The 17,409-nt window shown below is 41.7% G+C and overlaps 1 protein-coding gene across 3 annotated transcripts in view; it reads left to right on the top strand.

Annotated features, from left to right (window-relative positions):
- Positions 1-13,098, top strand: part of scaf4a (SR-related CTD-associated factor 4a) — a 39,759-nt gene extending 26,661 nt beyond the window's left edge. For 2 of the 3 annotated variants that reach the window (XM_072913857.1, XM_061961743.2), the window contains exons 11-19: positions 231-301; positions 367-551; positions 610-710; positions 785-898; positions 2,323-2,479; positions 2,550-2,665; positions 2,728-2,881; positions 8,821-8,970; positions 10,742-13,098. In XM_072913857.1, coding sequence (XP_072769958.1) covers positions 231-301; positions 367-551; positions 610-710; positions 785-898; positions 2,323-2,479; positions 2,550-2,665; positions 2,728-2,881; positions 8,821-8,970; positions 10,742-12,057 — 2,364 coding nt within the window. In that variant the 3' untranslated portion in view covers positions 12,058-13,098. The remainder of the gene's footprint in view (positions 1-230; positions 302-366; positions 552-609; positions 711-784; positions 899-2,322; positions 2,480-2,549; positions 2,666-2,727; positions 2,882-8,820; positions 8,971-10,741) is intronic. The other variant, XR_012050616.1, reaches the window with a different exon arrangement.
- Positions 13,099-17,409: the final 4,311 nt, after the last annotated feature.

Below are 17,409 nucleotides of genomic sequence, written 5' to 3'. Positions count from 1 at the left end.
GTCGTGCTTAAACACGTCGAACCTTATCAGCCACCTTAAACGCCAGCATCGCCGCAACGATGTTTTGAAAGATTACCAAGACACTTGCTGCTGAAGACTACACCTGAGTCACCATTGAAAATAATATATTGTAATAGGTTCTCTTTACTAGTCTTGAGAAGTAGGAAGTTATGAGCTTGGGGAGAAAACGATTGTTCATCCCTATTTGTAACCTCTGGATGCCATTTTAGGACTCGTCAGCCGACGCAGGTTCATCTATGAGGGATGGCAGACATGGTCAAAGGTCACGTTCAGGCTCCAGGTAAGCGGTTTGAGTTCATCGCTCAACACTTGGAGCCTTTCAGCATCTCTTTGTATACACACAAGGTCTCCCAAGCGGAGGAGGTCGCGCTCCAACTCCCGCACACGCCGATCCAGACACAGGCGCTCGCGCTCCAGGGACCGCCGCCAGCAGTCCCCGCGATCCCGCTCGCAGGAGCGCAAGGAGAGGGAGCGGGAGCGCGAGCGTCGCCAAAAGGGTCTACCGCCGTCCAAGAACGAGACGCTGAGCAGTGAGTCCTGAAGGCTTGACGTGTGTGTGAGGTCATCTCCAATGTGTGTGCGCTTCAGTCTGCAGTACGACTCTGTGGGTGGGCCAGCTGGACAAGAGGACTCAGCAGCAGGACGTGGCGTGTCTGCTGGAGGAGTTTGGACCCATTGACTCCATCAATGTGAGAAATAATAGCAAATGTGATGTGAAAAACAAAGAGGTGGGAAACGTCAATGTCTTTCTGTCCTTGTTTAGATGATCCCTCCACGCGGCTGCGCCTACATCGTCATGATACACCGGCATGACGCCTTCAGGGCCCTGCAGAAGCTCAGTCGAGGGCCCTACAAAGTCAACCAAAAAGCCATCAAGGTGAAAGAATCAAAGTGTAATGTCATATCATGCCCACTAGGTGTAGCTTTTGTCTTCTTTCACGGTGGAATATCAAATATGTTGTGGTCATCTAGCGCAGGACTGCAAATATTAAATGGACTACAACAAAACTTCAAATTGCATTCTGATTAATCGTTTGAGTGTAACTGAAAAATAAACTAAATAACAAAAACATTATAAAATCCGCACTGCATAAAAGAAGTTGAATAAAAGTTCAAAAGAAAGTCAATGGAAGGCAAAAGAAGGAAAAGAATAAAAAATAGAAGGTTAACAAAAGTAAAACAAGTTAAATAGATGGTAAAATAAGGTTTTTAAAAGGTATAACATTTGGAATGAAATGTAAAAGCAGTAAATATAAGGTAAAACAGTGTTTTAAAAAAAAAAAGGTCAATAGAAGGTAAAATGGGTGAACAAAGGTAAACGGAAGCCTAAATAAAATGTAAGAAGGTAAATAAAAGTCAAACAAGTTAAATTGATGGTTAAAGAATGTAAGGGGTTAAAAGAAGGTAAAATAAGATAACTATAAGGTAAAATGTAAATAAAAGTTAAAGGCAATTAGAAGGTAAAACAAAGATACACTGAGGCCAAGAGAAGATAAATAAAAGGCAAAAGAAGGTACAAAAAATTGAAATAGCAGGTAAAGATAAATTAAAGGTAAAAAATATAAATAAAAAGTGAAATAAGGTAAAGAGAAGGTAAACAAAATGTAAATAGAAGCCAAAATAGGATAAAAAGAAGGTAACGGATAAATAGAAGCTAAAAGAAGGTTAAAAAAAAGTAAATACAATCCAGAAGAAGATAGAAGTTAATGAAGGTTATAGCCAGTAGAAAAATATTTGTTCTATGAAGTATTTTACTTTAAATAGGTATTGAGGCCATAAAGTGTGTTTTATCAGATTAATCAAACTAATGGATAGATTAATCAAACAAACTCATGGATAGATTGATCAAACAAACTAATGGATAGATTAATCAATCAAACTCATGGATAGATTGATCAAACAAACTAATGGATATATTGATCAAACAAACTCATGGATAGATTGATCAAACAAACTAATGGATATATTGATCAAACAAACTAATGGATATATTGATCAAACAAACTCATGGATAGATTGATCAAACAAACTAATGGATATATTGATCAAACAAACTCATGGATAGATTGATCAAACAAACTAATGGATATATTGATCAAACAAACTAATGGATATATTGATCAAACAAACTCATGGATAGATTGATCAAACAAACTCATGGATAGATTGATCAAACAAACTCATGGATAGATTAATCAAACAAACTCATGGATAGATGATTTAAATAGTGTCCAGCTGCAGTCCTAATGTAGAGTGAGCATGCATGAAGTCATGAGGGATGCGTTTGTTGTCTGCCACCAGATTGCGTGGGCTCTGAACAAGGGCATCAAGGCTGACTTGAAACAGTACTGGAACGTGGAGCTGGGGGTCACCTACGTGCCCTGGTCCAAGGTGAAGGAGGACCAACTGGAGGAGCTGAAGGAAGGAGGCGTCCTGGATGGAGACACTTTATCACCAGGTAGTACTCGGTGGCAGCTCTCCTCTCCTGATGGAACGTTGGTCTTCTTACCGCTCTTTCCTCCTTCCAGAGTGGAGCACAGCACGGAAGGCCCTCATGAACCCCGAGGAGCTCAACCACAACGGCGGGGCGGAGTCACAGCAGCACGAGGAGGCGCACCTGTTAGCCGCAGCTACTCCTGCACAGGTAGACTACCTTCTCTTGCCACCGCCTCCACGCCTTCTTTAACCACGTGCCTTTTTCCCCAGCTTCCTCCAATGCAGCAGCCAATGATGGGCATGGGACCTGTGCCGCCCCCTGGCTTCCCCGCCCCCATCGGGATACCACCTCCCTCCTTCCCCCCGGGCATGCCCCCGCCGCCTTTCATCCGCCCTGGCTTCAACCCCATGCAGATGCCTCCAGGTAACACACACTCACCTAGACCAAGGGTCTAGATCATTCAGGGCAATCGTGCTATGTCGCATATTGCACAAAATTACAGCTTTTCCCGACAGTCCCAAATTTCCAGGAATTCCCCTGTTGAAATGATTGAAGAAATTGATGATCTGAAGAAATAGTGATTGTTATTTGCTTACATGTTGGGTACATGGCGTAAGTTGTTTACGTAAGTGAGTTAAGTTAAAGTTAAAGTACCAATGATTGTCACACACACACTAGGTGTGGTGAAATTTGTCCTCAGCATTTGACCCATCCCCTTGTTCACCCCCTGGGAGGGGAGGGGAGCAGTGAGCAGCAGCGGCGGCCGCGCTCGGGAATCATTTTTGCTGATGTAACCCCCAATTCCAAGCCTTGATGCTGAGTGCCAAGCAGGGAGGTAATGGCTCCCATTTTTATAGTCTTTGGTATGACTCAGCCGGGGTTTGAACTCACCACCTACCACTCTAACCACTAGGCCACTGAGTAGGTTGAAAGATAAAGCTAAGGTAGATCCACGCTGATGTCCGTGTTGCCATAAAAAGATTAGAATCTTCCCAAATATATTACACTATATATATATATATATCCATTCATACCGTATTTTCCGCACTATAAGGCGCACCTAAAAACCACAATTTTTCTCAAAAGCTGACAGTGCGCCTAATAACCCGGTGCGCTTTATTACGATTCATTTTCATAAAGTTTCGGTCTCGCAACTTCGGTAAACAGCCGCCATCTTTTTTCCCGGTAGAACAGGAAGCGCTTCTTCTTCTACGCAAGCAACCGCCAAGGAAAGCACCCGCCCCCATAGAACAGGAAGCGCTTCACCCGCCCCCATAGAAAAGGAAGCGCTTCACCCGCCCCCGGAAGAAGAAGAAAAAACGCGCGGATATCACCGTACGTTTCATTTCCTGTTTACATCTGTAAAGACCACAAAATGGCTCCTACTAAACGATCCGGGTCATAAAAAGACGCAATCTCTCCATCCGCACACGGATTACTACCGTATTTCACAGCAACTGAACCGCACTGTGGAACGGGAGCACGTACGGTGAATATTCGCTCCACAGGGAATGAGAAGTCATCCTTCACTGTGGTTCTAGCTTGCCATGCTAACTTCCACTCATGGTGATATTCAAAAGGAAGACCTTGCCAAAAGAGACCTTTCCAGCCGGCGTCATCATAAAAGCTAACTCGAAGGGATGGATGGATGAAGAAAAGATGAGCGAGTGGTTAAGGGAAGTTTACGCGAAGCGGCCGGGTGGCTTTTTTCACGCTGCTCCGTCCATGTTGATATATGACTCTATGCGCGCCCACATCACAGATGGTGTCAAAAAACAAGTGAAGCACACAAATACAACACTCGCCGTCATTCCGGGTGGATTAACCAAAGAACTCCAACCGCTGGATATTGGTGTCAACAGGGCATTCAAATCACGACTGCGAACTGCGTGGGAAAAATGGATGACCGAAGGCGAACACACCTTCACTAAGACGGGCAGACAACGCCGGACAACATACGCCAACATCTGCCAGTGGATTGTAAATGCCTGGGCAGATATTTCTGTCACAACTGTGGTCCGAGCTTTCCGGAAGGCAGGATTCACAGAACTGCTGCACAACAACAGCGACACTGAATCCGATGATTTCGAAGAGACGGAGCCCGCCATTTTGGAAGCCACGCTAGCGCAACTTTTCAATTCGGACACCGAAGACGAAGAATTCGAAGGATTTACCGGTACGAATGAAGAATAACTTCAGAAAGTGAGCGCTATGTTTATTTTGTGTGTTGTGTGTTGTGACATTAACGTTCGAGCAACATTACCGGTATGTTGCTATTGCTCTACACCATTTTGAATTTTACTATGTTTGTGATTGCACATTTGTACATTTTGGGACAGAGTTGTTAGAACGCTGGTTTTCAATATATTATTAAAGTTTGACTGAACTATCTGACTGTTTTTTTGACATTCACTTTAGCGCAGCGTTTTTTTGACATTCACTTTAGCGCAGCGTAGGCGCGGCTTTTAGTCCGGGGCGGCTTATTGGTGGACAAAATTATGAAATATGTAATTCATAGAAGGTGCGGCTAATAATCCGGTGCGCCTTATAGTGCGGAAAATACGGTACATTATATTACTCTAATTCATTTTCACGTAAAATATAAAAAACTTTTATTTTGTAGTAGTAGTAGTAGCGACATCCTTGTTAATTTATGGAACTTCCTTGTTTGCACTTTATGGAACTGCGCATGTAAGTGCCGTCGATGCACAAAACAATTTAATGCACATTTTACTTGCAGTGTAAACAGTCAGCTAGAAGAAATCCAAATTCGAAAAATTTGATTTGGACCACTTTGGCCGCGCCACTTTGGGGACGGCGTGGCGCCGTTGGGCGAGTGGCCGTGCCAGCAACCTGAGGGTTCCTGGTTCAATCCCCACCTACTAACAACCTCGTCATGTCCGTTGTGTCCTTGAGCAAGACACTTCACCCTTGCTCCTGATGGGTGGTGGTTAGCGCCTTGCATGGCAGCTCCCGCCATCAGTGTGTGAATGTGGAAATATTGTCAAAGCGCTTTGAGTACCTTAAAGGTAGAAAAGCGCTATACAAGTATAAGTTAAAGTAGCAATGATTGTCACACACACACTAGGTGTGGTGAAATTTGTCCTCTGCATTTGACCCATCCCCTTGATCACCACCTGGGAGGTGAGGGGAGCAGTGGGCAGCAGCGGTGCCGCGCCCGGGAATCATTTTGGTGATTTAACCCCCAATTCCAACCCTTGATGCTGAGTGCCAAGCAGGGAGGTAATGGCTCCCATTTTTTTTAGTCTTTGGTATGACTCAACCGGGGTTTGAACTCACAACCTACCCATCTCAACCCATTTGGCCTGCAGTCTAAACGTAGTCTTATTGATTATGGGTTATACTTGTATAACCTATTCAGTGGCCTTGTGGTTAGAGAGTCCGCCCTGAGATGGGTAGGTTGTGAGTTCAAACCCTGGCCGAGTCATACCAAAGACTATAAAAATGGGAGCCATTACCTCCCTGCTTGGCACTCAGCATCAAGGGTTGGAATTGGGGGTTAAATCACCAAAAATGATTTCCGGGCGCAGCCACTGTTGCTGCTCACTGCTCCCCTCACCTCCCAGGGGGTGATCAAGGGTGATGGGTCAAATGCAGAGAATAATTTTGCCACACCTAGTAGTACTGGTACTTTAACTTTAACTTTAAGGACAAGACTAGGTTGGTAGAAGGTGGGGATCGAACCAGGAACCCTCAGGTTGCTGGCACATGTTTCTTAACCATTGTTGGGCCGCGAGTGCCCCCGAGAGCAGTGTTTTTCAACCTTTTTTGAGCCAAGGCACATTTCTTTTCATAAAAAAAATACAGAGGCACACCACCAGCAGAAAAGGTTAAAAAATGAAACTCCACTAGGTTGTCGTGCCTTATTTTGAGTTTGTTGTTGTTTCCTGTGTGTAGTGCTTTAGTTCCTGTCTTGCGCTGTTATTTTGGTGACACTTCCTGTTTTGTTGGTGTTCTCCTGTAGCAGCTTCACGCCTTCCTTTGAGTGCTATTGCTTTGTTTTCGCAATCAAGACTATTGAAGTTGTGCGTACGCTATCCTTCTTCGTGGGGACATTGTTGATTGCCATGTCATGTACGGATGTACTTTGTGGACGCCGTCTTTGCTCCACACACTGTAAGTTTTTGCTGTCGTCCAGCATTCTGTTTTTGTTGACTTTGTAGCCAGTTGAGTTTGACTTTTGTTTTACATCGCCATCCCTATGCTTCAGGGCCTTTTCCTAGCGGGACTTGCCTTTTGTTAATTTTTGGTTTAAGCGTTCCGTACCTTTTTACCTGAACGCTGTCTCCCGCTGTGCTCTGCATATTGGGATCACGACAAACCATCCTCGACACGTTCCGACTTCTACAAAGCAATGAACTATCTGCTGCCACCTACTGATATGGAGTATTACAAGATTACCCTGCCAAGCTCTACACAGCACAGGCACTAGACAACGGCACATTATTATGATTATTGATTTGCAAAAAAGATTTTTGAGACAAATTAGGTGAAGCTGCATAATTTCCCACGGCACACCAGACAATATCTCACGGCAAAATCACTGCCCTAGAGGGATGTCAAAAAAATATTTGTTTCTTAGATGTGGTCTGTGGGGGCCACAGCGGTACTCAGTTGTAATACACTTTTTTACCACTTGTGGCAGTCATAACCATTTAAACAAACAGAAGAAATCTGGAGATGAAGTCAGTTTTTTTTTAAGCGCAAAAATTATGAAAGTGGGGAAGCTGTATTTTTATTTGCATTTTTACTCATTTCAGGAAAAAAATTAAAGGAACATATATTTTTTTATAATGTATTATTATTTGGTTGGAATGTATTCATTTTACTGCGATGAGGTGGCGACTTGTCCAGGGTGTACCCCGCCTTCCGCCCGATTGTAGCTGAGATAGGCTCCAGCGCCCCCAAAGGGAATAAGCGGTAGAAAATGGATGGATGGATGTATTCATTTTAGCACTGCCTAATTGTATGTACATATATTTTTCATCAGTTTTTATGAGTCCCTTCTTTTGCGGTATCTTTAGAATAGAAGAATAGAATATATCTTTATTGTCATTGTACATTGTACAACGAAATTGTAAGCAAAAACTAATTTAGTGCAAATTCATAATAACACATAAAATACATAAAAACATAGATCAAAATAGCAAGCACTCAGCTCACATGCACAGTCATTCTTGTCTTGTGTTCAGTGACACTGTTGCTCTCGGGTAAAAAGTGTTCTTAAATCTGTTTGTCCAGCATTTTATTGTCCTGTATCTCCAGTTCCAAAAGTTTATGTCCGGGGTGAGATGGGCTCCTTATGGCAGTGATTTTCAACCTTTTTTGAGCCAAGGCACATTTTTTTCATTGAAAAAATATGAAGGCACTCCACCAGCAGAAATGTTAAAAAATGAAAATCCACCAGGTTGTCTTTTTTTTTAGTTTGTAGTTTTCTTTATGTAGTGCTTTAGTTCCTGTCTTGCGCTGTTATTTTGGTGAGCCTTCCTGTTTTGTTGGTGTTTTCCTGTAGCAGCTTCACGTCTTCCTTTGAGTGCTATTGCCTGACCTGCTTTGTATTGGCAATCAAGACTATTTCAGTTGTGCCGACGCTATCCTTCTTTGTGGGGACATTGTTGATTGTCATGTCATGTACGGACACACACTGTAAGTCTTTGCTGTCGTCCAGCATTCTGTTTTTGTTTACCATGTAGCCAGTTCAGTTTTACTTACGTTTTGCATAGTTGCCTTTTGTTCATTTTTGTTTTAAGCATTACATACCTTATTACCTGCACACTGTCTCCCGCTGTGCTCTGCATATTGGGATCACGACAAACCATCCTTGACGCGTTCCGACTTCTGCAAAGCTATTAACTACCTGCTGCCATCTACTGGAGTACTACATGGTTACCCTGCCAAGCACGATACGGCACAGACACTAGACAAGGGCACATTATTATAATTATTGATTTGCAAAAGATATTTTTTGGACCAATTAGGTGAAGTTGCACAATTTCCAGCGGCACACCAGACAATATCTCACGGCACACTAGTGTGCTGCGGCACAGTGGTTGAATAACACTGCCTTATGGTGTTGATGTTTAGTATTTATACTTTTTTTTTTGGTTTTAGGTTTTTATTTTTTGAGTTTATCCTCTTAAACTTTAAGTCGGTTAGATATAGTTATTGAATACTGTTAAAATCAAGAGTAAGATGACTAATTTAGTGTTCATATTTGAGTGTGCCCCTGTGTAGTGGGAAAGTTTGGTGCCGAGGTCAAAAAGGTTTAGAATCGCTGCTCTCGGGTAAACAGTCGCAAAAAGTGCCAGAAAAGTCATCATGCAACCCTCCGCCTCTCCCAGGTTTCCCCCCACCCAGGACCATGCCTCTCGGACCGCCGCCTCCTGCCAAAGGTGAAGACATGCCTCTGGGCCCTGCAGGTCTGGTCACCAGGAAACACGAGGAGGTCTCGGACGCTCCCAACTTCTTCAATAACCAGATGGGAGCCATGTGTTAGTTCCTCTTTTCTTGTTTTTATGATGACGAAATTAATGAGTGGTAGGACTGTGAACACCATTCCATTCTTGGGGGTAATGATTCGATTCAGAATCGATTACGATACTCAAAATCAATACTCTTTTAATAACATTGGATGCCAGTTCTATGATTAACTACATTCCTCCATAAAATACATAAACAGCTCTGATACATTTCTATATTACTTAAAAGAAAACTGGTTTTGTTGAAAAAATGTATACCCAAACATTTAATAAAGTCAAATACAAATAAGGCAACAAGAGAAGTATCCAACACTTCCAGTCAATCTGTACAGCAGATATAGACCATCTACGTCAGGGGTGTCAAACGTACAGGTTTAATCCGCCCGTAAACCCGCAAGATCAGTTTGCTAAATATAAAAATAAACTGCATTTTATTTAATGAAAGAAACTGCTGTTCTAAATGTGTCCACTGGATGTCGCAATAGCAATCCAAGTGCATCCCACGTCACACATGACACTGTTTAGTGTCAGCTGACTTCAAGCGCCGTCTGGATTGGCTGCCACTACAGCGCAGGTGCAGACAATCAGACGGCAGCTGTAGTGACGCACAATACCTTCTTTCATTGTAAAATACCCACTCAACAGATAAAATAACGAAACGGTAAGATGCGAAGACTTAAGTGTTTGTAGTTAGAGTTCCATGCAGTGTGATGCGCACCCTGAACTCCATTGTAACATTTGTTCTATTTTGTTTTACACTTAAATCTAAGCATGTTCACATTGGTTAAGTTTGTAGTTACGTTACCTTGATTTCGGCTATGGTGTCATTTTGATATTTATTTTGTTTATATTATAAGTGTAATATTTGAATGAATGTGTTGCGGCAGTTGCGGACGTCACCAATGTGGCGGTTTGAGGAAACACTCGGTTGCTTTTCCAAACGTCTTTAGTGGTGAACTGCCAACGTGAGAATGCTAAACAGGAAGTGCTTAAAGTTTAACGTCTTTGTAAATACACTGAGACCAAGTCATGCTGTTTTTGAAACTGCACCCTTTTTTCATCAGAATGTCCAACTAACTTGGAGTGTTTTGCCAAGAGGATTATTTGTGGTTTGTACATGTTCAGAATGCGCTTGTTCTATTTTTGGCAACTTTAAGACAAACCAGTCTGTAGTTGTCTTTATTTAAAAGTTCTAATGTCATGATTTGACCAGGAATAGCCTTTCCTCCAAAACCAGTTTGAGACCCCTTCTCTACATCAACTACATGCTTTGTCTGAGTGGCTGGACAGGACATATTTAAAACCAAAAAATGTAATTATTTTTTTTAAATTGATTAAGAGTCGTTAGAAATAAGAATCGTGATTTTTCACGATTGAAAAATATAAAAATGGAAAAATTTTATTAAAAAATTATACATTTAAATTAAAAAAAAAAAATGTAAAGACAGTTTTTGACACCGCGGCACCCATCAATTCGATCCGATTCTTGGGGTTACGATTCGGTTCAGAACCGATTCTCGTTTCAACACGATTCATGATTCAAACTGATTGCATATTATTTGGTATAATAATTATAATGAAACTGTTTCAAAACAGGTTAAATGGAGATTGCCTAAAAATGTATTTTTAAAAATGCATTTTTATTTAAAAAAAAATTTAGATTTTTGAAAATGATGCATTGATTTAGATTAAGATTCGCGATTCAGATGTGAATTGATAAAAATTTTTGTGCACCCCCAATAAGTGACATAACTTCCCTAACACTGTTTGTCTTCGGCTGCAGGTAACCAGGTCGGCGGCCCTCCAGGAAGCATCCAGCCTCCTACCGGGGGTCTGCTGGGGGCACGGCCCAGTTTAATCCCAATGCAGCGGCCCCCGGGTCCTCCGCTGCTGCACGGTCAGCGTTTCCCTCCTCCCCGGGGGCCACACTCCCCCGCCATGCCCCCCGTCCCACAGCAGATTATGCACAGGGGGCCTCACGCGCCGATGATGCGCCACGACGCCCCTCCGCCCAAAGGGGGCTTTGGGATGCCCCCTTCGCACAGCATCAGACCTCCCTTCCCTCCACATGGGCCGCCCCCTCACGGGCCCCCTCCTCCCTTTGTCAGACCGGGGGTTCCCCGTTCGGGCGACGGGCCTGAGGAAAGGAGCGGCCGCCCTCTCAGGGGTGAGTGGACGGGATTCAGGGACCAGGAGCCTGATCGGGAGCGGGAGCGGGACCGGGAGAGAGATCGAGGGTTCGGCGGCGCCAGGCGTCCGTTTGGCGACAGAGCGAGGGGCGGCGACAGAATGGACGCGAGGGACAGACTCGGCGGCTGGCAGGAAGACGGCGATCAGCGCGGCGGCGGAGGCGGCGGCTGGGAGAGGGACAGAGACCGACGAGACTGGAGGGATCGGCGAAGCAGCCTGGATCGAGACTGGGAGCGAGGGAGAGGCGGCGACGGGGAGCGGGAGAACGGGAGGGGCGAAGGCAGCGACAGAGGAAGGGCGGACGGAGCAAGTCGGGAGAGCGCAAGAGGAGCCGACGGCAAAGAAGGGGGGCGGCCCAGACGCCGCGAGAGGACCACGCGGTGGGACCGGGACGACCGGCTGGCCGAGCTGGAGAACATGGACAAGTTTCGCAGCCCTAAGGCTCCGCAGCCGGCAACTCTGCAGCCATCAGCTCCACAGCCGGCAACTCTGCAGCCATCAGCTCCACAGCCGGCGGCTCCGCAGCCATCAGCTCCACAGCCGGCGGCTCCGCAGCCATCAGCTCCGCAGCCGGCAACTCTGCAGCCATCAGCTCCACAGCCGCCGGCTCTGCAGCCATCGGCTCCACAGCCGGCGGCTCCGAAGCCGGCGGCTCCGCAGTCATCGGCTCCGCAGTCATCGGCTCCGCAGTCGTCGGCTCCGCAGTCGTCGGCTCCGCAGCCAGCGGCTCCGCAGCTGCCGGCTCCGCAGCAGCCGGCTCCACAGCCGGCGGCTTCCACAGAAACATGTAAAGGACCTGTTTTGGAAGCCCCTCAAAAAACTACTGAATCTACACCCTCAGCCGCTGAGCCGCCGTCTTCCGAGGCTCAGACCGATTCCGTGGAGGCCAAACCGGAGGCGGCCTCATAGACTCCTGCGGAATACTTCCTGTGTCTAAACTGGTCACATGACTCCATGGCCTGGTCCACAAGCCATCACATGGAAGTCACCACCTGAGAACTGAGTTCTTGCATGTCCATTTGACTTCTGTCTCCATCAAAGTAGATTCCATCTTTTAAACGACTTTTACAAGCTTTTGTTCTTTTTACTCCATGACAACAGCCCTGTGTTCCGGTCTCGCGTTCGCTTCGTTTGCCATCACTCCAATGTTCAAAGATCAGCTGCAAAAATAGATCACTTTTTGCTTCATTCCTCACCGCGCAAGGAATGGCGTTTCCTCCACGTGACGACCTGACAAGTCGGAAAAAGAAAGACGACGCAGTGTTCTCTCTTTACAGACGCTCGCCCTGGATAAATGAACCAACCCCCCCCTCCTCAATGCCTCGCTCACATGCAGGATTCTCACAGGAATGAGGCAAAAATTCATGTAGCATGTCCATCTGCTGTGCGTTCATGCGCAACTAATATACAAATACACTAACTAGAATTCATTCCCTGTAAAAAAAAAAAACACAATTTGGGAGCAGGCAAAGCTAAAAATGATCAAATACCGTGACCTAACGTAAAGATCGGCATCTCCAGAGCAGCAAGAAGCATACACCATGAATTCACCAGAGCTGTTTTTGTTGTTTTTTTAGTGCCGCTGTGTGTTTTTCCTCACTAAACAGACTTTGTCCCGCCGCTGAAATTGTGTACGTGATTTTTAGTGAACGCCTCGAATCATCGTAATCACAAATGAAGAGCACTGCTTGGATCGGCCCCTGTAAATAAGATGTTCACTGTCGGCACCGGGGAGTTTAGTGTCTAAATAAGATGTTCACTGGGGAGGGACGATGCTGTTCTCTCCCTATCGTTTCAGTCCGGATAGCAAATGTGAAGGAATCGCTACAGCCTTTTGCTTTCAGCTTAACGCCTAACTGTGTGAACATTGACCGTACAAAAGACATGGATGTAAAATGTTCAACATTTCAGCCACAAAAAGGTTTTTAATAAACTATTTTTGTACCAAAATGTGTCTATTTGCCTTTTTTTTCTCTAGCCTATACAGCTAGGATAACCCAAAGTGCATTTGTTCTGCCAGATGAAAAATATATATATGTATGTATGTGTGTATATATATATATATATATATAGATCCGCCATATTCATGTAAATACTGTATGTACATACATGTGTGTATGTGTATATATACATACAAATATGTATATTCAGGTAGACCAGCAAAGATTTCAGCCACAACAGCCAGGAAAATTGCTCGAGATGCAAAAAAAAATCCACAAATAACTTCAGCTGAAATACAGGACTCTGAAAAATGGTGGTGTGGCTGTTACAAGATGCACAATAAGGAGGCACTTGAAGAAAAATGGGCTGCATGGTCGAGTCGCCAGAAGAAAGCCATTCCTGCGCAAATGTCACAAAGTATCCCGCTTACATTACGCCAAACAGCACAGAGACACGCCTCAAAAGTTCTGGAACAAAGTCATTTGGAGTGATGGCTTTCTTCTGGCGACTTAACCATGCAGCTCATTTTTCTTCAAGGGCCTCCTTATTGTGCATCTTGAAACAGCCACACCACACAAGTATTTTAATATTAATATAACATTTCAGATATTTCTCATTACATTCCGATTTATTTTGCTCTTTTTTTAATTTTTTATTTTATTTTTGCTCTTTTTTTTTTTCCCCTGTAAGAATAGAATAATAACAGTAATATGACTTTGCAACTGAATAAGTGTCAAAAGCTCTGCCTGTACAAAATGGTTGTTCAGTTAAACATTTAACAGTGTTTATTATAGTTGTCATTTTTCAAGTTAGTATTTCCACTTTCAATTAACCAACTAAACTTTGTAAATATTTTTTTTTATGTCGACAGCTTTCATTTAGATCCGGGGTCTTTAGACGTTTCCCGCCAAGGGCCGCATACTGAGATATCAAGTATGTGAGGCCATTTTGATAGGTTTTTTTTTTTTTTTTAAATTTTAAAAACAGATTTATTTAAAGACAAAACTTGGTGTTATTTTTTTCTCATAAAATTTTGATGTTTTGCTCTTTTTTTCCTACATTTTCACAAAATCGAGGAAACACTTTAAACTGTGTCTACATCAAGTGTGTGCGTGTCTACTGGCAAGTGGAGTTATACACTCTTTCCATTGTCGATCATTTATTTTTGTATAATTGTATTTTGATCAAAATAGTAGAAATATGCTCAATAAAAGAATGATCACTTGAAGGAATTGAACATTTTAATGCATATATTACCAGCATACACAGACACCTAATGAAATTATATTTGGATCTTTCCATCATGTTTCTGCACGCTAACCATCATGTAGTGAGTATAGCATAATTAGGCATAAATCTAAGTGGCTGGTTTTAAAGTAACACACGTAAAAAGGATCACACTTTGCAGTTAGGGTGTGGACTATTTGCGAGCGGCAACGCCCGTCGAGGGAAACTAGCGCAGAGAGCCGTTACCATGGGAACCGGAGTCAAACGATGCAAGGACAACCCCTCTTTGGAAAAGTATATGAGTTTTGCAGAGAAGAAGAGGATAGACATGTTTCCAGGAGCCACAGGTGGAAAGATGTCACCCTTTCCCTGCTTGTGGCTCCCCAGGGAATTGTACTTATTTGCTTTAAATTATCACGCTGCAGAATAAATCTAAGACGGCGACTTTTAAAATGCACAACGATTTTGGTGATTAAAAGAACACGCTGAGGGCGGGGAAGTTATCCCTTCATGTAGCATGTTGTTGTTGATTAAATCACGGAACGGTTTATTATTATTACTATTAGGGATAATATTATATTATCGGCCGATAAATACTTCACAATGTAATATCGGCAATTATTGGTATCGTTTTTTTTTTTATCGGTATTGGTTTTTTTTTTGGTTTTTTTTTATTAAATCAACATAAAAAACACAAGATACACTTACAATTAGTGCACCAACCCCCCAAAAAACCCTCCCCCATTTACACTCATTCACACAAAAGGGTTGTTTCTTTCTGTTATTAATATTGTGGTTCCTACATTATATATCAATATATATCAATACAGTCTGCAAGGGATACAGTCCGTAAGCACACATGATTGTGCGTGCTGCTGCTCCACTAATAGTACTACGGTAACCTTTAACAGTTAATTTTACTCATTTTCATTAATGACTACTTTCTATGTAACTGTTTTTATATTGTTTTACTTTATTTTTATTCAAGAATTTTTTTTAAATTAATTTATCTTATTTTATTTTATAAATTGTTGTTTTTTTTAAAAAGGACCTTATCTTCACCATACCTGGTTGTCCAAATTAGGCATAATAATGTGTTAATTCCACCACTGTATATATCGGTATCGGTTGATATCGGTATCGGTAATTAAGAGTTGGACAATATCGGGATATCTGATATCGGAAAAAAAAGGCCTGCTTTTGGATTGGTCAGTGTGGATTATTGCTGCCGCGACCAAGAGACTGACTTTGATATAATAAACCGTTCCTCCCTTGGCGCTGTTTTGTACTGTTTTTGTACTTACTTCTCAACTGTTTGTAAATGTCGAAATTTATAAATAAAGGTTTATAAAATAATAATAATAATAATAATAATAATAATAATAATAATTTATTATCATTATTTTTTTTTTTTTTTAAAGTGTGAAACGACTCACCTCCTGCTTTTGGATTGGTCAGTGTGGATTATTTCTGCCACGACCAAGAGATCGACTTTGATATAATAAACCGTTCCTCCCTTGGTGCTGTTTTCAAATCATCAAATCAAATCAACTTTATTTATAAAGCACATTTAAAATGTACCACAGGGGTAGCCAAAGTGCTGTACAATGGGCAGGTTAAAAGATAATACGAGTACCAAGCAAACACAACACAACACAAACAGAACACGATAAAAAGTAAAGAAATAAAATAGAATAAATAAAAAGATAAAAACAGGTTGACAGCAGGTGTATTATGGGGCGCCATTGCAGGATGGATATCACTCAGTGTTAAAAGCCATGGAATAAAAGTATGTTTTTAAGAGAGATTTAAAAACAGGAAGAGAGGAGGCTTGTCTAACACTCAGGGGTAGGTCGTTCCAGAGCTTGGGAGCAGCAACGGCGAAAGCTCTGTCACCTCTAAGCTTCAGCCTTGTGTCAGGGACCGTCAGTAGCAGCTGATCAGCTGATCTTAGGGATCGGGTGGGGCAGTAAGGCTGAAGGAGGTCAGAGAGATAGGTTGGCGCGAGGTTGTTTAGACATTTAAAAACAAATAAAAGGAGTTTAAAATTGATTCGATAACGCACGTTTTGTACTGTTTTTGTACTTACTTTCATTATTATTTCTCAACTGTTTGTAAATGTCGAAATTTATAAATAAAGTTTTATACAAAATAAATAAAAATAAAAATAATAATTTGTTATTATTATTATTATTTTTTTTATAAACCTTTATTTATATAAAAAAAATGTTTTTAATTATTATTATTATTATTATATATATATTTTTTAAGTGTGAAACGACTCACCTCCTGCTTTTGGATTGGTCAGTGTGGATTATTGCTGCCACGACCAAGAGATATAATAAAACGTTCCTCCCTTGGCGCTGTTTTGTACTGTTTTTGTACTTACTTTCATTATTATTTCTCAACTGTTCGTAAATGTCGAAATTTATAAATAAAGGTTTATACAAAATAAATAAAAATAAAAATAATATTTTGTTATTATTATTATTTTTAAGTTATATTTTTTTTATAAACCTTTATTTATAAATAAAATAAAAATTTTATTTTTATTTTTATTTTTTATTATTATTATTATTATTATTATATATTTTTTTTTTAAAGTGTGAAACGACTCATCTCTTGCTTTTGGATTGGTCAGTGTGGATTATTGCTGCCGCGACCAAGAGATATAATAAACCGTTCCTCCCTTGGCGCTGTTTTGTACTGTTTTTGTACTTACTTTCATTATTATTTCTCAACTGTTTGTAAATGTCGAAATTTATAAATAAAGGTTTATAAAAAAAAAAAATATATATATTATTTTATTTTTTTTATAAACCTTTATTTATAAAAAATAAAATAATAATAATAATAATAATATATATATATATATATATATTTTTTTTAAATAAATAAACCTTTATTTATAAATTTCGACATTACAAACAGCTGAGAAATAATAATGAAAGTAAGTACAAAAACAGTACAAAACAGCGCCAAGGGAGGAACGGTTTATTATATCAAAATCGGTCAATAATCGACACTGACCAATCCAAAAGCTGGGAGTTTGACGATACTCGTCTGTGATTGGCTGTTGTTAAAGCCCGCCCC

The sequence above is a fragment of the Nerophis lumbriciformis genome, linkage group LG09 (assembly GCF_033978685.3).
Source record: "Nerophis lumbriciformis linkage group LG09, RoL_Nlum_v2.1, whole genome shotgun sequence".
Lineage (NCBI taxonomy): Eukaryota > Metazoa > Chordata > Actinopteri > Syngnathiformes > Syngnathidae > Nerophis > Nerophis lumbriciformis.
This window is presented reverse-complemented; position numbering and strand designations above follow the sequence as displayed.